The following is a 24670-nucleotide window of genomic DNA, read 5'->3' as shown; positions in this document are numbered from 1 at the left end:
AGAAGACCCTTAAGAGACTGCAGTATGAAATGACAAGGAAAAGAAATTCTAGAGGAAGTGGAAAAGTGATTTGTTTAGGCTACTTAGAATTTGGAGTATTTTTTTCTTAATTGTTTCATCTCAAGCATCAAAAATGCAGAGAAGGTAAATACTTGATTCCTTTTCACCTTTTAGTAGGCTGTGACTGCTATTATTCCTGCGGATATTCCAGGATATTTTCACTCAAAACAAAGCAGTTTTTACAAATAGTTATTATTTTTCTTACCTTTTTGTAAGGTATTAGCTAATAGATGTGGCTCTTTCTGCTGTCTAATTCCTAAAATGCCATTTTAGGGCTTTTGTGTGGATCATAAGGAAGAAAAAAACTCACATAACTGCTTTTCTTCTTGGTTTGCATACTGGAATTTTTTGCCTGGAGTGCTTTGAACATATTTGTCATTATCCATTCAAATGAGAGGGAATGAAACACTATTATTCTCTCCCTGAAATTGTTTTTTTGGCCACCATGCAGGTGCTTCTGTCTTTTTTTGTATGTTCAGGAAAACCGTTTAAGAGAATGCAGTATGAAATGAGAAGGAACAAATTTTAGAGGAATGGAAATGCGATTTGTTTAGGCTACTTAAAATACAGAGTATTTTGTTCTTAATTGCTTCAGCTCAGGAATAAAAAAATGTCTGGACTTTTCTACTGTCTGGACTGGCTTTTGTGGCTGTCCCTCTGTCCTCTCTCTTTTGCCTTTCCCCTTCAGCAGCAGTTGAGTATTGTAATGTCAAAGAAGAACAACTTGCCTAAGAAACTCCTAATCCTTTGGGACCAAATTGTAGATACGAGGTGCATTAGCCTTGCAAGCCCCTATCATTTGCTTAGAGGTAGAGCCAAATGTTTAATGTGCCTCTGTGTCACCTGTTAGACTAAATGATGGGGAACGTAACATGAAATGGGCTGTGTGAGCTAATCTGCCTAGTTAGCAATCAGTAGAGGGTTTATATTTATTTAGTGAAGACTTGACTGATGAATCTCAGTTCCTGACATCTATTAACCATGCCAATGTGGAAATACTGTCAGGATTGAAAAACCTTCATTTTTCTTTAAGATAAAGCTGTGCAGAATATGCAGAATATGGTAAATGTAAGAGAAGAGTTATGTATTTCAGTCTGGAAGTCAAAATAGAGTAGTAATGCATAGAAAGGCTGTTGAAATGGACAGGTTTTTATATTGGTACTGCAAAAAGACTGTATTTATCAGAAATAAATGGGGCTTTGTTCTACTAATGAGTAAATCGTGCACAATGTTAATGTTGCCCTGCAGTGTTATTTATGTGTTAGAAATCGTAATGGACTTTGAAGATAATACTAATGCTGGGGAAGCAGGAAAGTTGCAAATGAATTTACTCTTGTGCAGATTTAATACAAATGTAAAGTATGTAGGGGTGGGTTTTTTTGGTGTTTGTGTCCTCAGTGGTCTCCAGTACTCATTACATTGGGTTGGGGAGTACAATGGGATGTTACTTTCACCTCTGTCCCTAATACTTGGTGCTAACTTTGTTTTACTCTCTAACAGATTTTTTTGATGTAAGCAATTTTTACACCGTTGTTCAAAAGAGAAGTAGATTATTGAAAAATAGTTGTCTATCCAATTTAACTTAGGGCCACAAGATAAAAGCCTTAAGTTGATTTATTCTTTCCCTCTTTGAGAATTAAATTAAGAAGCAAGTATCTATGAGTAGGTAATTGGGAAAAGAATATAGTTGCAGGGATGATTCAGTGATGTTACTTTAGATCAGTGAAAGTTTATCCTGGTCAGCAAAGTTGATGGGTATTCTGTGGTGATATATAGTTGTATCAGTTGTACAAAGGAGCGCTGCCTTTTTTTAGGCAGGTAGCCATGACCACGTTTCCTTAGTATAGCTTGGTTGACCTCTGTTGTTTTTTCCCATGTTTTGTCGGGGGCGCTGATTAAAAAATACATGTTTTTGAGAGAGATTATCTAACATTTGCAGGGCACTTTGTATTAACACACAAGTGCATTAATAAAATGACTTTAACTAGCATTTGAGTTTTACTCTCTTTCATTTTTAAGACAGTGTGCCTTAGCAGCGCTGAATGACGTCCGACAGTACCTCAGTGAAGAAAACGGGCACGTGGCTGTAAGTTTCTTGTTGAAGACACATTCTTGAGATGCTTCCCTACAAAACAGCGTCTGCAGGATAATATACAGCCTGAGTAATTCCAATATCTCTTCAGTATATCAGATTTTTTTTCTTTGGGAGTTGTATGTTAGATCTGCCTTGTTGCTGCAGTGAAAGGAGCACTTAAGTTCAGGGCAATGATGCCATATTGAGCAACCACCTTTGTGATTTGAGGGGTTAACTGAGGAGAAAGAAAGAAAATGTCCCCTTTCTCTCCACGTTATATAATGTACTGTTAAACACATCTGTTGTTTTGGTTGCACTTGTGTTTCTATTTGATAGTCCAGTGTTTCAAGTGAAAGGTAAAGACTTACTGAACGAAAAGCATCCTGGGTATTGCTTGGCAGTTGTGTTACTGACACGAGAAATCTCTGAAGAGAGCAGGAGAAACTCAAATTGCTGCATAGCTGAGTATTTAATAACAGGATGCAAAACATAGCTGTTCAACTATTGACATTGCGTATTCACATTAATTTGCGTAAGATTGTTTTCCTTAAGACTACTGACACAACTCTGGTGTTTGCATTAACTAATCAGGGAAAACCATTAACTATAATTACATGTTCTGCTGGGGACATGAGGTAAACTTTATACTTTGGCAAACTTCGTACTTTGGTAAAACACTGGTATGTTCAGAGCTAAACGTAAGTTCTTAGAAAAATGGCTGGATATATCTTGTAATTCATGGGCAGGATTTACAAGTCTTGAAGATCTTCTGCCCTTTAAGAGTTTTACACTTGCATTTGGAATAGTGTATTGATTGCAGCATCTTTTTTTGAGTAGTATAAGTTCACTAAAAAACTATGCATTAGTATTTAATGCTGATATGGGCCAGGAGGAAAATTCTGTCCTGTATTATGTGTTAGGCTTAAATTCTGGTTGCTTCTTCCAAGTACAGTGTTCTGCTAGTAGTACTTTCAAAATATTACTCTTTTTTAGTATTTAGAAAATCACGTGTGTAAAGTAGGAATGTCTTTTGTTTTCCTGTTGAGCATGTTGAAGTAGTGGAGTAGAGGGAAGGGGAAGTGTTTTCATTGCTTTCCTTCACATTGAGGGACTTTGAACACGTATTTTTGTTGTTACTAACACAGTGCTTTTCACAGGCTATGATGCCTTTTAAATTCCTCTCTCTCTCCCCCCGTAATTATTCCTAGGTCTTTGATGCTACAAACACAACTCGAGAACGTAGAGAAACTATTTACAAATTTTGTGAAGAAAATGGATATAAGGTGAGTCAAAAGCAAAGGAGTTCTGAGCTAATGCCTGGACAAGTAAGGCAGTGATGGTTTTGCGCCTATCTGTACTCCGAGTTAAGAAGTGCACTAGCAAAAGCCACATCCTTCCTAAATGTTTAGTCAATAATGCATTTTGTGTTCTCAAGCATTGTTTGTGATTAAAAGTCACCCATTTTCCTCATTTTTCTCATCTTTAATGTTTGTACTGTTTGGAGCTGATCTCTTTTATGCTATGGCTTCCATTCTGTCATCCTGGACCTGTAGTTCTGAGTGTACTGTCAGCAAGAACTATTTAAAATATGGTTCTTAGTGCAATTCAGATTTTTGCTACATAGGGAATTCTGTGTTAGTTCTGTACAAACCAAAAACGTTTTGTGGCTTTCTGCCTTCTGTCCAGAGTTGTTTTGCATTTAGCTGTTCTCCAGTAATCTTTCATTTCCTCTAAACTTGTGTCTTCATAAACCTTTGAGACAGCAAAACACAAACCTCTTTTTAAGTGAGGCTATTCCATTAGTTGAAAGGCTTCTAAATTATTATTTCAGAAGCATTAGTTACTGTTTGTGTGGCTGAACTTGCATCCTCTGCATTTATTTCTTCCTCTTCCATCCTAAATTTTTCTCACTACAAAATTTTTCCACTTACAAGCATTGTTGGGGAAAAGAGCATAGAGCATGATGCTTCAGGGAATGGTAAGCCAACAATTGCTGATGAGAGGGTCTGGAGAAACCTTCAGAGTAAATGGAGGGAAGTTTAACGCATGGCTCTGTTAAAAAGGGGTTAGCGTGGAAGCGGGCAACATGCTGCTTGTGTGTGTTAGTCTCCAGAGGTGTGTTAATGCATCCTCCTTCTTCCTTCCTTCTGTACACGCGACTTCCCCTTTGGACTGAAGACTTTTTTTGTTGAGTCAGTATGTGTAGATCCAGAGGTCATTGCTGCAAACATTGTGGTGAGTATAGAAAAGTTTGCTTTAACTGCTTTAAGTCAAGAGGTTTAAAGTAGCTCAGTATTTTCAGAAGTACATTGTAAGAACTTCCAATAGCAAAAAAACATTAGCTCCCGTTAATGGAACGCTTTTCATTTATTTTCCTGTTATTTTCCATTTAACTGCCTAACTCAGAAGTTTAATTCTATGAAGAATAGCTCTTTTTGCTTTACATGTATTTTAATTAACTTCCAGAAAATAAATTTTTGTGTTGTTCTCCGCCTTCCTATCTCTTTAAACTTCCATTAAAAAGGGAAAGAAACTTATGTACTACTCTCCTGCTTTTATTTTAAACAGCAAGTGAAGCTGGGTAGTCCTGACTATGTTGATTGTAGTAATGATGAAGCAACAGAAGACTTCATGAAAAGAATAGAGTGCTACAAAAACTCGTATGAGACGTTAGATGAAACTCTTGACAAGTAAGTGATGAAATAATACTGTCATGACAACTGGGTTATTTTAAGATGTTTCCTTAGGGGATGGAGCATCCCATATTGGGGATTACAGCTTTCTAGTCATGTTTTTTTAATGGCTTGAGCAAGCCATTGCATTTTCCTTTGGCAAATTAGAGAGAGTTGACTCTGGGGGTGTAGCCTGGAAACTTGCTTGCTTGAGGAAAATTGGCTAACGAGTCTACTCTGGGACAATATTCTTTCTGATTTTTCCACTTGGAGAATGGTATGATTCTTCTGGGATAGAACCAGCATTTAGAAATTATTCCAGGCTTGCTGTAGTGGTTGATTGTTACTTGGTTTTTTAGTATGTAGAGGAGACCTGAGTGATTTGTAAGCTAAACTTCATTTGTTGACATGGCTAAGATGAATTTTGAACACATCAGTCTTAAAATTGTGACTTCTAAATTTATTTATTTGTGCTTGCAAATTATCCTGCAGATGCAGGGCTGTGAGAAACTTTCTTAGCCGGATTATTTGCCCTCATACCAAAGCATTAATCTGTTTTTCATTCACTTTCAACACTTGAAAGTAAGGTAGGGATGAACCATGTGAAGAGGAAACCTGTTTTCTCTCTTGCTACAATCCAGGATTTCAGTATGGGATTTTGAGCTGCACTCATACCAGGTGCTCCTGGTTTGTTTCAGGACCAGTGCTATGGAGAAAGCTGAGCTGCATTTTAATGGAATTGAGTGTAAGCAGTGTGAAGCTCGTTCAATCAGACCAGTTCATGCATGTAATTTCTGTGATGGACCTAATGGTTGTGCCTGGGTGAAATAGTAATGATTAACTCCAAAGAACGGTATCAGAGATGAGGTGATGATGCTTGCCTCTCACCACCTCCCTTTGGTTTTATTATAAGTTTTCTTGTTTTATAGTGGTGTGATGTCTCAAATGCATCACTAGAAACCAATAGTGGTTATTTTCAGCTTATTAGACTTTTTTCCTCCTTTAAACTAGGTGCTACCCTGAAATTATAGCTCAGACGAGAAAGGATAAGCAGTGAAAATTGAAATGATAATCTGTCTGATGGTGAGAGAAGGTAGTGGTGGGGTAAATTACAGTACTGTTAATAAATAGTTGTTGATAGAGTGGTTGAGAAAATGTCTTGCTTCAGGCTAGTTCCTGGTCCTTCTGATGCTGTAGTTTTTCTGGAAGGGTTAACTGATATGGGGAAATAGTGACAGTGCCTTTTGGCCCCTGGGTGCAATCAGACAAATACTTGCTGTGGGGGAAGTAAGTAACCTGGAAAGAAGTATCTAGTATCATAAAATACCTGGATATCTTACTGAAGCTACGACAGTTGAATGACTCCGCTGAATCTTCCTTTCAGTGGGAGGGCTGTATTTTTCTAAGAGTAGGATCTAGATTTGAGAGACAGAGTGCAAGTAAAGGGAACAGAAAAGAAAGTGATGTGAGCAGCTTACGTGTGAAAGGAATAGAGTTCATCCTGTACCTTTGGAGTATTGCATCGTTTCTTAGGACTAATGCATATTTCATGGGTAATTGAGGGTTTGTTTATTGCTTTGGCTTGTTGCCCCTTTGTTTTATAATGAGAGAGAGGGTGGGAAGATTGTGGTACGTGGTAATAGAAACTATGTGGAATCTTACATGTGTCTTCGTTCGCTTGTGAAAGGGATCTTTCTTATATTAAAATTATGGATGTTGGAAGGAGTTACCTTGTGAACAGAGTAATGGATCACATTCAGAGCCGGATTGTCTACTACCTCATGAATATCCATGTGACTCCTCGGTCAATCTACCTCTGTCGACATGGAGAAAGTGAACTCAATCTGAAAGGGAGAATAGGAGGAGATCCTGGATTGTCTGTCAGGGGGAAAGAAGTACGTACCTCTTGAACAAGTGTGACTGGGGTTTGTGTGTATCTAAGTATGTGTGCAGTTTGTGCTGTGTAATTACAGCTTTCTTCCTCTATACCCTTTTCCTCTTAACGTGTTTAAGAAGGATTTTTTTAGTTGTGTATGTGGGTAGTGGAAACTGGATGGACGGACTTTGTGTGTTGTGATTTGGTATGTGCTGTTTTAGCTGTCTGTCATTCTGATAGAAATTCCTTTTTATCCTACAGCACAAAGCAGTTGTCGAGAGCTTTATTTTTTAACTGTATTTCTGTAAAATCCTGACTTGGTGGATAATTGGGAAGGTAGACAAGTTAAAGCTGAAAGGAAAATTCCTGGAGATAAAGATAGGAACTGCAGAAGACTTATATCTTCCTTGTACTCCTTTCCTTCCCTCTCCTGTCCCTCTTGGCTTAACGGAACGTGTTGTATTTCTTAGCAAAAACTTTGACAGAGCCTTTTGGAAAAGTTATAATGAGTTTACAGAGGCTAGAGCCTAGCTAGAGCTAGTTCCAAACTGAACACAGTCTGTTGGCTCTGAGCCCTCATCCAGTGTCTCATGGTTTTTCTTTCAGTTTGCCAAAAGCTTGGCACAATTTATTAATGAGCAAAATATCAAAGATCTGAAAGTTTGGACCAGCCAGATGAAAAGGACAATTCAGACTGCTGAAGCCTTGGGAGTGCCTTATGAGCAGTGGAAGGTTTTGAATGAGATAGATGCAGTAAGTTCCTCTTTTCTATATGTCTAATAAGTTGCTTTGTTTGCTAGGGATGAAGGAAGTATTTAATTTTGTAATGATGATACGCCTTTTATGGGATAGAAAGTTATTTAAGCTGGTTCTAGAGGCTGGAAAAATTGTCATTAATTCCTGTTAATAAGACAAAACGTTTTATTAAATTTTGCCATAATTAATTTAGTCTTGGTTTGTCTTTCTCAGTAAAACATTCCCCTGTGGAAGTCATGATGCTATGAAATTTTGGTAGGTGGGGGTTGCTGGTTGGCACTTTCCAACTGCACCTGTAAGATATATAAGCAGGTGCAATAGATAAAATGCGACCTTGCTGGCCCATATATGTAACTTCACTTATATAGGGATTTAATGATTCCTTCTAACCACATCTGAGTCCAGCTGTGTGTCCTGTTCATCATGTGTGACAACTTTGTTTTTAAGTGTCAGAGTAACAAAATACAATTGTTAAAGGTTATTTATATATGGTTTTACTTAAGATTGATATCTGCTTTTTGCACTGCTGGAAATACATGCTTTTTCATTATTTTTATTGCCTATAGGGAGTATGTGAAGAAATGACATACGAAGAAATACAGGAAAATTATCCGCTTGAATTTGCACTGAGAGACCAAGACAAATACAGATACAGATACCCTAAAGGAGAGGTATGCTATTTTTTGTCTTTTAGGGTGAAGGGCTTCCTTGCCTCATGGAATACATGCATACTGGCTTTAGGAAGGAAAAAATAAATTTTAAAATTAATAAAAAAGGTTATTCCTTTCTCCAGAGGAAAGCACATAGGAGCTTGCAAGGATTGAGCCCAGACCATTTAATTTGATTTGAGGCTTGAAAAATAAAACAATAGATTTAGAAAAACAATTGCGCTTTGATCTTGTGGGCATCGTTTGTATGCTGGTCCTGCAATGATAAAGCAGGAAAACTTATTGCAAGGCTTCAAACTATTGCATATGCAAACATGCTGCCATGATTGCCTTTCTCTATTCATCCCTGCTGTAGGTAATGGCTGTTTTGCATGCAGTTCTGGGTGAGACGCTAGGGAAATCTGTAGCCACATTGGTCTTTCACTTAATAAACTCCTTGCCTCTGGAAAAATAAGTTGCTGACAGCTTTTCTAAAGCAAACCCATTACAGTGCAGCAATTACCAGATGGTCACACGGCCTGTCTGTGGGTGCTAAAGGCTTAGCGTTCAGGGCAGCAGGGTGGAGGAGTAATTGGACCAGCTGCTCCGCTGTTTGTGTCCTGAGGAAGCGGAGCTCTGAGGTCTTCCTTCTTCAGCAGTCAAGAGTAATCGCTGTGTTAAGAGCAGCTTGTGATAAGAGCTGTGTTCTTGTGGGTGTGACCCCTTTCTTACTAATGAGGCACTCATTAAGCTGCAAAGTTCTCCTAATCCATTTGAACAAGGAGTATTTGTTTTTCAAACTGATGCCATCCTCTAGGATGGTGACAAACATTTCAAACCGCTTCGTCGCCTTGGGGTGGTTAGTTGATCTAACAGTGGCAGGGGTTGGCACAGCCTCGCTGGGTTTCTCTTGCCGAGGTCTGGGTCAGCAGTGCCACTTTCCAACCGGGCAGCCCCCGTGCCTGCCTTTGGAGCGGGGTGAAGGCTTTCTGCTGTGGTCATTCCCTGCCCTGCTGGGTGATGTGCCATGCTCCGCACGTGCAATGCTTGACACATTTTGGAAGTATTGTCTTTACTGTGCATGTGAAAATTAACTTAAGCATGCACCTGCAGAAACCCTGCTGTTTACCTGCAGCACCAGATTCACTGCACGCGTGCTGTGCGGGACAGGTTGCAAGAGAAATCCGACCTCCTTGCTTTGTGACTTTTGATGGGATGGGATGGTGGCTGCCATCACCAGGCCAGTTCATCAAGCCCATAGTTTGTTCTCAAAGGGCAGCCTGAACAAGTCAGGCTTTGTGAACTGTTTGTATGCTGACTGGAGGCTGGGCTTCCCAGAGTTTTGCTTGGAAGGGAGATGCTTTTGAAGGTGAGGTGTGGAAAATAATGTGCAAGACTTAACCTGTACATTTGCAGATGCTGTGAATTAAATTCTGGGGGTTTTCTGGAAATTCTTGATCATAGCAAATAATTTAATAAAGCTTTTCCATGAGGGAGCTAGATTTTGTTATATGTATGTTCTTTGATAGTCTGGAAGACCTGGACTGTGCTCTTAATTTAAGGAAAATTATTACTACAGTATTTGTGCACTAATATAACATTTAGAAGATGAGTAATATGAAAGTAAGATCCACTGTATATACATACACTGTTCAAAGAGTTTTCCCTTTTTAATGTGCTGTGTATTTCTCCTCCCCGCCCAGTCCTATGAAGATCTTGTTCAGAGACTGGAGCCGGTAATTATGGAACTTGAAAGGCAGGAAAATGTGCTTGTCATATGTCACCAAGCTGTCATGCGCTGTTTGCTCGCATATTTTCTTGACAAGCCTGCAGGTAAGTCTTCCTTGATACATTACAAATGGTCTTATTTTTTGAAAATTTACTGATTAAAGTTCCAAACAGTGAATTCTAACAATTTCCTTGGATCATCAGAGAGTGGTTGTGCTAGGCAAGTACGCAAGTGTAATTTTTTTGTATTTGACCTACCCATGTTACTTTGTAGGTGATTTTTATAGAGCTTCTTCTCACGTGAAAGGCTGTAATGTTTGTTTTTCTGCAGCTGTTTGAATAGCAATGCTAGGGAAGAAAACAGATATACTGTCAGATAAAGAGACTTTTAAGCGGTTGGCCTGTAACATAATAGAAAAGCTGAGTGTTTTTGTAATCTGTATTTCATATGTAATTTGTTGTTCGATTTCTCAGAACAGCTGCCTTACTTGAAGTGCCCGCTGCATACTGTCTTAAAGCTAACCCCGGTGGCTTATGGTGAGTAGTATCAAGTATATATAATGTATGAGTGACTATGCTGTTACTTACGTCTGTGTCATCAGTAAAGTTTGTGAAGCATTTAAATTAAAACACATTTTTAATTTATTTTGCTATAAAAGAGAATTGAACAATTAGGTTTGACATTGCACGTATGCCTGCACAGGTTTGTTAGAATCAGTGAGTCCTTTGGTTTACGTTTGTTTTGCGTTATGCCAGAAAATACATACGTATTAGTGAAGGCCTGAAACTACCAGTGGCTGTAACGGCTAGTGGACGGTTTTCTTTTCTACTCAGTTCATATGCTATTTGACTAATTCCTCTGGCAAACCCATGCCATTTACACATGTCTGGTACAGCAAGATCTCAATTTTTATTGATGTATTTGAGGGTATTGCTTTTTAGAAGACAGGCTAATTTACATTTATGTAGGTTTATCATCTTACAGAGGGTGTTCCCCTTACTCATAAATAACTTTGTTCTCTTTTCCTGAAGTATTTGGTCGTGGACCTTCACGCAGCCACATGAACTTGCCTTGTTTGTGGTTGTTGGCATACGTTTGTCAGCAGCTGTTATCAGTGCCTGGCTCAGGGGCTTTGAGATTTGCCGCTAGCTTGTAGAGTGTGGGGTATGGGTTGCAACATGTACTTCTTAGGTTTTAGGCTGATGGCTAATTAAGTTTTGTGTATGTTTTAACCTCAGCTTAACATGTGCCTGCTGTTAATTTTCTTTAAGTGATGGCTTAATTGTATCTTCTGATATCTCATCACACTTCAGAAGATTAGTTATAGACAAAGAGAACTATCTGTACAGCTTACCAGGAAATGGATTGCCAAAAAACGCTAGTCGAGTTGTTAATCGGAAATGCAAAGCTGTCTTTGATTGTCAGCTTTGAAAAATAGCAGTCTAGACCCACACTTTGTTTTTTGTCAAGTTTCAAATAAAGTTCAAAGTAACTAGCTGTTACACTGGGGAATCTGAAGAGATTTTTATCCTTTAATTGCAGTGTCTGCCTACAGTAAGTAATAACCATCTATGCTTTGGTGACATCTGCTGTTCCTAGCCTTGCATGACAAGCTGGAGTTTTGAAAAAGTTAAAACATTTTTAAAAAAAAATTTTTTTTTTGGAAACTGGATTCTCTTGACTCGCTAGTCTCGGCCTGTTTCCACAGAGAGGTTTTTGTTTTGGGGTTGGTTTTGTTTTGGTTTTGGTTTGTTTTGTTTTTAGTGGGAAGTTGGGTGACTGTTCATAAATTTTAAGAGGGCCTGGATGTTTGCAGTGTTTACTCACACACTAAATGAGGAAGGAAAAGAAGTGGCATGAAATATTGTTCTTTTGAGTTCAATGGAAGAAATGCCATGGTTCTTTTTTCAAGTGTTTGATACGTATGTCTGATTAGCACATTTCAGTCAACCTGCTTTTTGGAATTTGACCATCAGAAAATACAAGGGCTGTGTAAACTATTTATATACTGGTATTCTATAGCATTATTTCAAGTTGATGTATCACTTGGCTCCAGTGAGGCAGGATGCAGGTTCAAACATGGTGTGTTTAATACCTTCCAGCTAATCCTGTTTGGGGGTAACACCTCCCTTAGGGGTTTGTTCTTCCTGGCGTTTGAAGCTAGCATCATTCCCACCCTGCGCGTCTGATCTTTAGTAGGGGAACATCTGTTACGGCCTGACAGTTGGATTAGGATAAATTAGATTTTTACCCAACAATCCAGTATGTGTGGGAGCACACAGGAAAGAGAAACTGCATCTTGCTGTAGGTATGAACTTGCACATTGGTAATTAAAAATGACTTGGGAATATGCACATTGTAATTTCTGTGGAGTAACTCATGTCCCTTTAGCTTATATTTAAAGCTTTCCATACGATATTTTTTTCAGGTCTTAAGCTCAGCTAGCGGTAAGGACTGAGAGGTCTCTGCGGAAGTGTGTCTGCTGCGTAACCAGTCCTTAGTAATGGCCAGCATCAGAGATCAGAACTTGCTTTTGCTTGGTGTCAGGGGTCGCAATGGATCTGTGAACAGAAGGATGACTAGAGTACTCTTCCAGTGGGAGATGTGCGCTTTTCCCCCTTAAAATCTGTTTTCTTGTTGACTGTTTCTCTTGAGTGCTGGCCCTCAGCACTCAAGTGTGAGTGTTTGCTCACAGTGTTCATGACAAATGGGATTTCTCAGAATAGGCTTCCCTAAGGGAAGGCAAATATTTGCCTTACTAATTTATGTATTTTGTTTTCAGTGCTTTCTAAGAAAAGGCTAAAATCACCTTTTTCTGTCATGTAGTAATTCTATGGAGCGTGTTACGATTTTAGGAAATAAGTGAGCAGAAAAGTTTCAAAGCCTATTTGTGATAGAAGGTGGACTGTGTGGTATGTCAGAGGAATTTGACTATTAATGAATATTGTGGAGGGTAGTGGTGGCTTACAAAAGTCATGTTCATGTGAGATAAGACAATATTTGGCAATCAGCTGTTGCTTAAAATGGCGTGGCCACAGTGTATTAAGTAATTACAATTTTCTAAGTGGGTCAGTTTATACTACCTGAGTAATAGTAATCTCTTCTGACTGTTCTTGCTTCTGTGGAGTTTTCCATTTTTGGATGAAAAGGAGAAGTTCCTTTTGAGAAGTCAACTTTAAAGTTCCAGTTAGCTGGGAGTTAAAACTCTGTTTTGCATGCGTAGATGAATGGGGTTGCTAACACCATACAGTGTACATTCTCGTAATCATTTTCATGTTTTAAAAAATGAGACCAGCGTTCATCTTCTGTATTACAATGAAATTCTAAGAAGTCTAGGATATTTAAAAACCCAAAAAGATACAAATAAATTGAATGTTGTTGTTCATGTATGTTTAAAAATGGGAACTTGTTTCAAAGAAAATAATGATAAAGCTAAGGTGAGAATAGGAGATGGATTATCAGATTGAGAATAACGTTCATCCTGGTGGAATATAGTAATTTCAATAGCTTTAGCTATTCAGAATTTGGGAAACTAGTATAAATCAGAAGGGGGAAGTGATTAACCTTCAACTCAAAATTAGATTGAATCTTTACTATAATTTCATTTTTAAAGCAGACCAATTCTAAAAATGTGTTTTCTATCAACAGGATGTAAAGTAGAATCTATATTCCTGAATGTTGAAGCTGTAAACACACACAGAGATAAACCCGAGGTAAGAATATTTTTCAAATTGGAGAACTTGACGTAATGTACTACCTGAGCTGATTTCCATTGTCCTTGTGGTTAGAAATGAGTTGATAACTCAGCTGAGCGTATTTAATTTTACATATCAAGCTTTACTACTGGTTTGCCATTGGGGGCGGGGGGAATGCTTTTTATTGAGCAAATTTATCTTACATACGAGCTCTAGCTGGAGTAATTTATCTTGAAAAAATTAATGAGAATTTGAAGATATGGTATCAATCCAAAAACTATATAAAGTTCTTCCAGGCTTTGTCATTCAGCAGAAGTAGGGTGTAGTCAAAAAGTATGTTGTTAGGAATGCCATGCTTAGTTTGGAGAGAGTAAATAATGAAATCATCAGCTTTTTCATTACTGTGATCATTGCTGTATGAAAAAGAGGCATTGATGATGCCACCTGTGTTTTAAGCCTAAGCTGGAGAAGACGACTAGATCTTGGGATACAGCAGAAAAATTGGGAAAAAGGAAATTGAGTGTATTTGTAAAATGCAAGTGGAGATAAGATGTCAGACCACGGCAACTTCACACTCTCCCTGTGTCAGGCACGCGGTTCTGTGTGCTCCTAAGCGTTGACGTGAGCTTAGGTTGATTCAGCTGCTCGCGCAAAGCTCTTCCATTGCCGCATTATGAAAGTTACGTAAAATGTGTCATGATTAAAAATTTCTGGTTCCTTTGCAGATCCTCATGCTAATGCTACTAGGTATGGCACTGATGCCTTGCGGAGGTTATGAGCCATGCCTACTGCTGAATTAAAAGTCAGTTTGATAACATGAGGAAAAAAGGGCTGTTTGTGGTGGTTTTCAGAACAGTGGTTTGTGGTGAAAAGGAATATAGTGATAAATGCATTTGTATGTGGGTATTCAATAAGGCATGTGACAACAGAATGCCTTACTTAATGAGGGTACACATTTCTGGCAGTTGTGCAGGATTCATGCTGGAGGGGTCTGCAAAGAAGTTATGTTTTTATGACTTGGGTATTCTGAGTTCTGAAACTACTGACTTTTGGTCGTTCATAGCTAAGACATTTTCTGTTAGATAGTCGTATCATTGCGTATTTCCTCTCTCTTCCTCTTTCTCCTTTGTCGTTCCGCTTTACCACTTTTGTGTCTCAGTTTGGTTTGTTAGGTTTAGGAAATCCATTCTGTTTTCACAGTGTCTAAAAGGTGTTGGAGAAGCATGGTGAAAATAGATGAGGATGTCTTAGAGCAGGTGTTAGGTTATCCATGTTAAATAATGTAGATCAACTGGACATCTTTAGTTTGGCTGACAAAATATTGGTGCTGAATTTACAGCTTGCTGAAGTGTCTTGGGAATTGCTGTTGGAAATACCACTTCTCTACCTGAAGATCTTTATTTCGAGGGGAAAGCTCTGCCTGAATCCCCAAGTGACTCTTAACATGTCGAGCAAGTGAATGTGGCCATTCTGACGTTGGTGTTGGGTGGTTGTATTTCAGGTGCATGTAGAGGATCACACAGGTAGTTGAATTGCAGTGGACACAAAAACACAAAGCTGTTTATTTAGAACAGAAATAAATTGAGTTAATGAATTTTAAAAAAGAAAAAAAAGGAGCAGAGGCATTTTTATTAAAAAAAACCCAAACACTCTTCTCCCTTAGTCCCCGAAGAAGCCCAGACCAGTGAAGTATGGGTGATGATACACTGTTTTTTTAGTAGGGCTGAACAAAGGACTAAGTTGATCCTGTGTGCATTTAAATGTGGCTGAAAAGGGCTATGAAAATTTCAAAAGCTTTCATTTATATCACCTACGAAAATGTTAATTACTTGTGTAAAAATAAATTTTCAAATAGTCTATTGAAGTCAAAGCATTTAATTAAATACAGTGTCACAGATAACAACATTGTTAAACAGTGGAACTATTTGATTAAGAATTGCCCAATGTGCTGTTCTGTGCCCCCACAAGTAATTTGTAGTCCGCCTTTCAGAACAGTGCACTCACTCCTTTTTGGCTTCAGCTGAAAGCATCTATTTTCCCATTGCAGAAATGCAGGCAAAGCACTTGAGTATTTGTTCATGGTATGTGTAAACTTCATTGTATCGTGATGATTTGTCTGAAGTGGATTGAAGCCTTGTGTTTGTCGGCATTGTAGTGGCTTTAAGTTCCTGACCTTTTCAACTGAAGGAGTCTTTTTACTGAAAATAATTCAGGGGAATTACTTTAGCTGTTGCTTGGGTCCCCCCTTTGGGCCAGAAAACAAGTAATGGGGTAAAATGTCTGCTTTGCACCTCTGTCTTAGCCAGTGAATGACAGATAGGGAGATTGCTCGTAGCAAGAAACCCAGATCTCCTTTTTGATTTTGTGGGTGGAAGAGGAGCGGGAGATGTTACTGAAAGCTGAGTTTGCTTACTACAGTGTAAACCGAGTAAGACTCTTGAAGCCTGTCAGCAAGAAGTTTGAAGAATTGGCAATGATTTGGCCTAAAATGGGCCAAATCTTAGATCAAGGTCTTGGAAGGAGTTTCAGAACAGTTTATCAGAGTCTGCTTTTTTGGTAGAAGGGAGAGTACTAACTGCATAGTCTTTGGGACTTGCATGAGGTGGTTCCATGGCAGGCGTGATTCCCGAGCCTGGTTCCGCACGGCTGCACTCAAAGCTGTGCTTCCTAGCGCGGGTGTTTGGCTGCGCTGGTATTTTTTGGTTTCGTTTGGTTTTGAATAATTTGCTGCATTGAATTTCATTTCTTTTTTTTTTTCTGCAACCTCTGCAAAATGAGGTGAAATCTAGTTGGTGTGATCAGTCTTGAATGGTTAAGGTGTCTGGGAAAAGATTTTTCTATTTTGTCAGGTGTAATACATTGTCTATAACACGAACAAATGTTGAAGTCTTCCCTTGGGAAAGAGGTGTATGGCATTGTTCAACAAAGCACTGAAGGTTGCTTAATGGATAGACGTGTATGTGCTGAAGCACGTGTTTAAGTGGATTCCTGCTTGGGCCTGTAAAAGACTTCCTCCTAAACATGAATGACTTGAGCTTTTGGTAATATTATCAGCATGGGATCAGCGATTGCTGTAAATACGTTTTCCTGCTGTCTGGTTCTGGGACACCAAGCAGCTGTCAGTCTGCTGCATTCTTGGGGTGTGGGGGGTTAAAAAAATCTCTGCTTTTAAATAAATGCAGCTGTGTACTTGTGAAGGAATCTGGTTGGTATTTTTGTTGCTCTTACTGCTGCATGATAAATATTCTCCTCTGTATTTTTATTATTACACAGAATGTAGACATTTCCAGACCTCCCGAGGACGCTCTTGTAACAGTCCCTGCTCATCAGTGAATCCTGTGTGCTGATCAACTATCGAACTTGGGGTGCTGTTTTCATCCTACTACTTCAAAATAAATTGAAAAACTAATCATTCCAATCACTTTGAAATAAAAAAGCCCCACCCAAACCCAACAACTCAAACCCCAAACCAAATGTTTGTACAGCGTATGACTTGAAAAAATTATCAAATCACAATAAAACTGTATTGCACTGGTTAATTTATTGTGGATGAGTTATCAAACATTGATCGGCTGTCACTGGAATGCTGGTTTTGTAAATTGCTATAATTTAAAGCAGCATTAAGTTTTATTGTAACAGCCAGCAACCATTTAATGTTAGTTGCAGTGTGTGTGTTTCTGAAAGCCATGAATTACAACATCCTGTGTGAGATCAGGAAAAGTTGAAGTTTGTTTTCTCGGCACCAGTATTACCTATTTCAGTGCCCTTGGGAGTGATTGGACTGCTATGTAGCATAAAATAACAATCCATAATTACTGTAAAACCTTAATCCCGCTGATCCACAGCACTAGTGCTCTAGATGTGCTAATCAATGATGTGCTGTTTGAAGAGGGTAGCAAGTTTTCACTTAGTTTCAGAACAATTATTCAAGGTACAGGAATGCGTATAAATGTTTTTAATATGTGACTTTTCTTAGCAGCTGTTCTGCATTAACTAGGCTTTAGGGTTTGCCCACCGGCAGAAGTGATTTTAAATTTCCTCTTTTCCTGCTTCTTGTACGGACGTGGGTGATCGACGAGCATTTACAGCTCTGCTCCATATGTTTTGTATCTAGGCTACAATAAGTGGTGTTGACCGTTTCAGAATGTGGAAGCAGAGTTAGCCTGATGATTTTGTAGCTGGGTTGTGACTCCAGTAGGCGCGGGATCTCAAACCAGCAGGGTTTTATGCATCCTAAGCCGAATTACAGCAAAACGTTTCACAGGCTGGAGAAGACTGCAGGTTGTTTGAGGTGTGGGGCCTGCCTCGGCTCCTTTCTCTGCGATGTTACGGGGGGCGAAATGAAACATCTGTGCCATTGAAGCGGCTTTGTTTAGGTAGCGTTGAGTCTGGGAAAGGCAGAAAATCACCAAGTCCCGGAACTCTCTTCTGAGGGGGGTCTTTTAGTCTTGAAAGTAAGCAAGAGTGGTGTGTTGTGGAAAGCTTTTATCTGTTAGGTTTCACAGGTGATGTGTTTTTCCTAAACCAGGATTTTGGAAAAGAAGTGTTGCATATCTGCATTTCTAAAATTACACTGAAGTTTTCAGAGATTTATAGCAGTCAGGAATGTCTGATATAACCAAATAACCTCCTGGCCAGAGAGCCTCCCGCTGTACCGCTTGGTATTTAGTTAAACCGGTGTCCCAGGATGGGCTGGGACTGAGGGAGCGCACATTATTTTCCTCTCTCTGTCGTGACCGTGACATGGAAGTGTTTTGTCGCTTTTCAGTGTTTAATTGCCCCAGCCTCTCGGCATGTGCTTTGCCATGAAGAACGCCTCGGAGGAGGAGATCTGAGCCTGCCTTACCTGCTTGCACATTAATTAGTGAGTCCGGTTGCTTTTACCTGAGAGGTGAAGTGATGTCCCTGGAAGTGCAGGGACACTGGTCATAGTCGGGTACTGAGAAACCGCACCGAGATGGCTTGGAGTGCTGTCACCTCCGCGGGCCACGACTAAGGAAATACTGTGAAAATTTAAACTAAACGCATTACGGTTTTGATGGAGCCAAAATCTGCGCAGGCAGATTTTTGTTGTGGAAAAAATGAGTTTTGCTGCTTGAAAAAGGATGGCTTGGGCTGTCGGAGGAAACGGAGGGGGATGATGGAAGGGGCAGGAACTTGGCCAGAGAGGAAAGCCGGGCTTGCCCGCTCTGTGGCCGGCGGAGGTTGCAGAGGGAGGGGAAGCGGCAGAAGCGCCCAGGACCCTCCATCCCTGCCAGCTGCTGCCAGCCGATGTCTGGGGCTGCGGCTGTGTGCTGTTCTCTTGGAGCTTAATGCTCATGGTGCTGATGCGTGCAACGGAGCGAAGTGGATATTTAAAAGCAGTTTTGCGCTCTAAGGGGTCTCCTGTTACAGCAGGATTGCTTAATAGTCCTCTTTGGCTTATTTTCTCAGTAGAAGGAAGGCCTGATGCTGGTGGGAAGCGGCAGTGACAGTTCGTGGCACAGCTCGCCGAGGGAAAGCTGGCTGATAAGAGTACTGGCTTGTTCATATTGTGCCGTTCATGTCTCTGTGCCTGTGCTGGTTGTTCAGCTCTGCAGGGCCCTTACTAACTGCATCTGCTTCGGCTGTCTTCGTGGCTCCGGTGCCCTTCAGAGCCCTCTTCCCTAGAGGAGCCTTCATGCGAAATCTTCCCGTTTTGCTCTGAAGATCACATGTAGCTCATCAAAATAAAACTGAAATGGCAGACTCCGTCCTGTTCAGAAACCCTTAGCACTTTGTTTCTGGGGGAGGCTCTGTTCTGTAGGAAAAAAAAAATGTGCAAAGCAGGGGGAAGTATAACGGAGGAGCAGTGGTATAAGCGTGTATTTGGATTAATCTGTGTGTTTTGAGTCTTCCCAGGGAGGAGTGGGTGAGATGGACCCTTGCGCAAGGCAGGGTGAGACTGCTCCTACCCTGGCGTGTGCCGGGTCCCCTCGGGGAGCGGGCTCCGGCAGCAGCGAGCCCCTGCCCGGGCTGACCGAGGGAGAGCCTGCGTGCCTTGGTAGAAATGGTATTCACGAAAAGGTGTGTGCTTGTTTTTGTTCCCACGCCTGTGTTTCCCGGGCCCTCCAGGCTGTGGTGCTGCTGGTGCCTGGCAGTGGTCGTGCTGTTCCCAGAGCAGCAGTTCTGCCCGGGCGTGCTTTGCTAAGGCAGTGCTGGGCAGTGCGGGGACACCTTTTGTCCCGAAAGTAAGGCTAAAACCTCGGTCGTCTTTCTAAGCAGCAGCACTGTACCCGTTGCGCGACTTTTCTCTCTGGATGCCTATGGCTATTCTGGAAGCGGGTACAATCCCAGCTGCCGTATCTAATCTAACGTGATTCCTATGAGTAGGAATCCATTTACATTAATGAGGACGTAGTCCCTTTCTAAGCCTCAGTTCATCTGGCCTTGCGGTTAGGTATTCTGTTTGTGTGATAAGCCCTAGAGTGTGCTTATTAGGGCTTATCCCAGGCAGAGTTTTCTTTCTTCGGTGTGACAATTCAGTGTGCTTCGCTTCTGCAGCCTGTTCTCCTTCACAGTTACTCAACTGGAAGCACTTCTTGCTTTCAGCTTTCTTGACTGCGTATCGATATTGCCTCTTGGGTCTGTCTCAGGTGCCGCTTTCATCTGATACCTCTCATTGACTTAAATAAGCCGTATCTTCTGCCTTGTCTTGACCACCTTGTTTCCTTTTAGTTTCATGTTACAGCTGTCTCTTCTTGCTGCTTGTGGACTAATTTCCAGTACCTCTGGATTCCTGTGTATTGATGCTCCATTTCGTGCTCCATTTAATTTTCTTTGAATCAACAGCAGATGCTCAGCTTAAAAGATTTTAGCCCATATTCTTGGATCGCCTGCAGAGACATCTCTGCAGTCCCAAGGAATTTCTGGGTACGTTGGGATTGTTTGATAAGAAAAATGCAAACAAATGAAACGAGTGCCAGCATGTTTTGGTTTTTTTTTTCCTCCGTTGTGGTCACGCAGAGTGTGACTTGTTTTGCCAGGTCCTCATGTTCTTAGATGCTGACGCTTTCTGTGTGTCCTTTGCTGCAGAAGAGATGCTACCTGTAGAAGCTGCTTTCTGAAATAGGGTTGTTGCTTTTCGTTCCTTCAAAGAGAGAAGTCGGAGAGCAGGCCGGGCAGTGTGCTGGTGGGCGCAGAGATTTCCAGGACTTGGACGACTCGGTCCAGCAGCGTTCATGTGTGTCTTCTCAGAAACCTTGGTGTGGTGTGTTTATGTGATTTACCCAAGGGCTTGAAGGCTGATGAGAAAGGAAAGGGTTGGCCCTAATGTAGGAGAATTGGCAGGGCAGAAGTGAAGCACGCTTCAACCTCCGAATCAAATCTGGGGCTGCTTGTTTATCTCCTGTTTTCGTAAGAAATGGCTGAAAATCCTAGCAACTGGGGTTGGGGAGGGGAATGACTTGCGTTTTAAGTTGATGCATTTTGACCAAGGGAGTTGTGTGTGTGCTGTCTGAGAGCGTGTGCTGAGCGTCCCCCTCGCTGTGTGCCAGTGGGGCTCTCCTTTTCCTTGAGTTGGACTGAAGAGACTTGCTTTCAAAGTAAACCCTAACCGATGTGGTTATAAAACCATTGAAACGTTATCTGATGTCAGTGTGACATCTGCCCACGTGCCGATGTATCCTGAAGTGCATTTAAACTTTATGTGACCAGCTCTTTAGGGAAAACTTTATGTTACCAGCTCTTCGGGGAGTTATTCAGAGCCCTTCCAGTGACTTAGCTGCTTACAGACAGGGTCAGAGTTGGCTTTAGGGCTGTTGGTGTTGAGTCATTTCCTGGAGAGTGCTTGAAACAAGGAGAGGTGGGCTTCCCTCCTCCAGATTTTAACACTTCTTGTGTGGTTTATGACTTTGCTGTGTGGCTCTGTTCTTTCTTACACTATACGCATAAAGACTAGAAAAGACAGCGGATTAGAAAAATGTGGTTAAAGGAAAAAAAGTGTTAAAAAACATAACATTTTGACCTGCATACGGTGTACAGAGGCCGATTGTCCTACCAGACCTACTGTAATACATGTCTTAGAGATGCTTTTTCACTGGCAGCAGAGAGCCTGCGTTTAGGTATCTGAGGGACGGGCTCTGCGAAGCGCGTAGCGGCTGGGACGGGCTCTAAGCCTGGCTTCTGACTTCTGCTCACGGGCTGGGACCTTTCCTTGTGTTTTACAAAACATTTTGAGGAAATAAGCATTAAAACTTGCTCATCTTTTGCCTTATGTAATAGCCGTGTGTTAAGCAAAACTACAGCTGACCGTGAGACCCTTGCTTTAAAATCTTTTTTGTCTTTAAATTTGCAGAATGTAGGCGTGGATCGGTCAAGAGAAGAAGCTTTGAGGACAGTACCTAACCACCTATAGCTCCAGTTCCCGGGGGCGGCAGCCCTTCCTCCATCGCAAGAGCATTAAGTAGCAGCTCAGGTCCCCGAGAATGGAGAAGGCGTCGCTGAGTGCCGAGCGAGTTGGAACGAACGCACCTCCCCTTCACTTTTAAGACATTTCGAATGTGATTCAGCTTCTTTGGCGAAAACCTGTAGTTCTGGATAACTCCCAGTGCCGAAAGGTATCCGTAAAGGATTTATGGGAAGCAGAGTAGATTTTTCGTATGTAAATTTGTGCAGTTTCAGTGGTTTTTATTGTTCATCTGTGGATACTGCAAGATGGTTAATTGCCCATGTCAATTTTACTGTCAGATTTTAACTAGATTTTACTTTCTTTTTTAAGTGTTTTTGTAAGAGTTCCTCTTATTTTTACTGTGAATGGTTGCCTAGAATTACGTGGCGATTTTTTTGATGGCGTGTTTAACATAGGAGAAATTCTGCATTTTGAGCATTGGAGGCTTCATGTTGCAAAACTACTCTAAAATGGGCAAACCTACCGGCTCTGTTAGCTTCTGTGTTTTCAGTTGAGCTTTGGTTTGCCAACCACGACCTAAACTTTTCTGAAATGCGGAGACTTTCTCCTTGTAAAATAAAAGCATTAAAGCTAGATTTGCTACCTGAAAGATTCTGGGTTTTTAGCAAGATTTTAACATTTTCCAGGGGCCAGCTGTATTTTGGAGGGCAATGGAAGACACAGCATTAAGTGGTGGACGTGTGAGTGTAGCTAGCAGCCTGGGTGATGCAGAGAGGGAGAGAGGTCCTTCCTGCTGCAGTTACAGGAGGGGATGAGCAGCTTTTCTGAGACCGGAAGGGAGGGGAAGAGGATTCAGACTGTCAAGGGCTGGAGAAGCTGCTTGTCTTATTCGTGCTGTGATTTTTTTTTTTTTTTTTTTTAGGCAATTTTTGGAATGAATTTCAACATAAAAGTATATGTTTCTCTTTTATAGCCACATTTAACGCATACATCAGGAAACAGGACAGAAAGGTTAGGTGGAATTTAACCCTTCTAACAGCTCAGGCAAGAAAAACACCAGGTAAATTCTGAAATTGTTTTTAACGTGGCACACCTGCCTTGGGGTTTTCTGTGTTGTTTTTTAGCACCTTCCACCATCCCAGTTCTTCGCTGCTCTTTTATACCTTGTGAAACTCCAGTGCTAAAAGTGGAATTTTCTATGTCTGTTGAGGCCACGACCTTTTAACTGTACTAAGTTGATGTGTATTTTCTATGTGTGCTACCAGACAACCGAAGCGAGCTGCCAGCGCTGCTGCTGGCTCGTAGTTCTGAATTGAGGAGAACTATTCTTTGGTAGTTGGACTTCTGTTCACCTAATTGAGCTTTTACCATGTATGTTGTTGGGGTTTTTTGTTTGTTTTGTTGTTTTGGTTTGGTTTGGTTTTTTTTTTTTCCTTTTTCTCAATTCCTGTGTGAAATACCAGGCCCTAATAACGTAGTTTTGCAGGCAAGGGCTAAATTGTCTGTTGTTTGTGCAGGGTTTATAAAATAACGTGCTGCTGTTGTGATTTGTTTTAAAAAGCTAATTTCAGCAATATATTCAGCTCTGGAAGTAAGCCATACCATGTCGCTGGGTTCCGTTTCAGGAGAGGAATGCGTAGGGTACGGAACGACCAGAAACACTTGCTTCAAGCGCTGCCGTCTAAAGCTTTGTGTGTGCGATCCAACGCGCATTTCAGATCTTTATTAATTCAGCTGTGTCCGTAGCTGTTGTGTGAGGAGAGAGACCACACAGCGCTGCTCAGAGAAATTAATTTATTGATGCGTAGTTAACAAGGCCACCTTCGTGGCAAAAATAGAAGTAATTTCCCCTCCCGACTTGACGTGTGTGAGCGTGGGAAGGCCGGGCTGTGCTCCAGGCAGCCCTCGCTCCTCCGGGCCTCCGCCGTCCGGCCGTGACCAGGAGTTGTTAAACAGTTTTTAAACTGAGAAGGTCAGAGTTTATCCGCAGTTACAGAGGGCAAATCCCGGGAGACTGTATTAGGAAAGCGGGGTTTTACCGGCAGACTGCGGTGCTTCTTGAGCTCGGACCTGTTGCAGAAATGTGGTGGAAGGAAAGATTTCCCCTGGTGAGAGCTGAGGCCAGGGGCCGCTTCTCTTCACTGGCGGGCACGGCTTGAGGTGTCTCCCCTCTCTCCCTTTCTTTCTTTTACCTCTCTCAACTTTCAGAGGTGCTGTAAAATTCCTTGAGGCTAAATGTTTTATGTATAGTAGGTATTTTTATAGCCTGCTTTTGAATATACTGTGATGAGTGTTTTGCTAAGTGGGTGTTCAGTAAGAAGAATTGTATACAAGTGTAAATAAACTGTTATGCTGATACTTGAAGAGAAAAAGAAATGAAGTTGTCTGTTCTGGAGGGTACTAAATCATTGACTGCATCCGACCCTTTCTAGCTGGCGAGAGCAAGCGTAGACAACGAATGTAGGCTTGAAGCGGGTGATGGGCTCTCCCCGGGTGTAACCACCGTCCTGGAAAGGCACCGCTAAGAATTGCGGGTTATTGTCGCTGCGTACGTCCCCGCTCCTGACGGAGCCCTCACCAACAGGGGAGGTGAAAACCCTCGTCCTGACCTTGTGTATTTGTACCCATGTTTATTTTACTGCCTTCTGACTGTTAATGCACTTGCTAGCTCAGATGCAGTCTCTCAGATGGGATTAAACTGTCTTTTCTTACATCGTTGGCCTTCGTTGTAATCTTTCAGACAAATGTAATCATTTGACCTTTGATCCAAGTAATAAAGATCAAATGCCACAA

General features: G+C 41.1%; 1 protein-coding gene across 2 annotated transcripts in view; it reads left to right on the top strand.

The window, feature by feature from the left end:
- Positions 1–24670, top strand: part of LOC142086311 (6-phosphofructo-2-kinase/fructose-2,6-bisphosphatase 4) — a 36418-nt gene extending 11748 nt beyond the window's left edge. Inside the window, exons 4-14 of one of the 2 annotated variants that reach the window (XM_075159237.1) lie at positions 2080–2146; positions 3343–3417; positions 4313–4369; positions 4703–4824; positions 6494–6701; positions 7289–7435; positions 8005–8109; positions 9789–9918; positions 10288–10350; positions 13463–13527; positions 21824–24670. In XM_075159237.1, coding sequence (XP_075015338.1) covers positions 2080–2146; positions 3343–3417; positions 4313–4369; positions 4703–4824; positions 6494–6701; positions 7289–7435; positions 8005–8109; positions 9789–9918; positions 10288–10350; positions 13463–13527; positions 21824–21883 — 1099 coding nt within the window. In that variant the 3' untranslated portion in view covers positions 21884–24670. Of the gene's footprint in view, positions 1–2079; positions 2147–3342; positions 3418–4312; positions 4370–4702; positions 4825–6493; positions 6702–7288; positions 7436–8004; positions 8110–9788; positions 9919–10287; positions 10351–13462; positions 13528–16782; positions 17049–21823 lie in introns of those variants that run through there. The other variant, XM_075159238.1, reaches the window with a different exon arrangement.

The sequence above is a fragment of the Calonectris borealis genome, chromosome 10 (assembly GCF_964195595.1).
Source record: "Calonectris borealis chromosome 10, bCalBor7.hap1.2, whole genome shotgun sequence".
Taxonomy (NCBI): domain Eukaryota; kingdom Metazoa; phylum Chordata; class Aves; order Procellariiformes; family Procellariidae; genus Calonectris; species Calonectris borealis.
The sequence above is the reverse complement of the archived record's forward strand: the minus strand, read 5'-3'. Positions and strand labels throughout refer to the sequence as shown.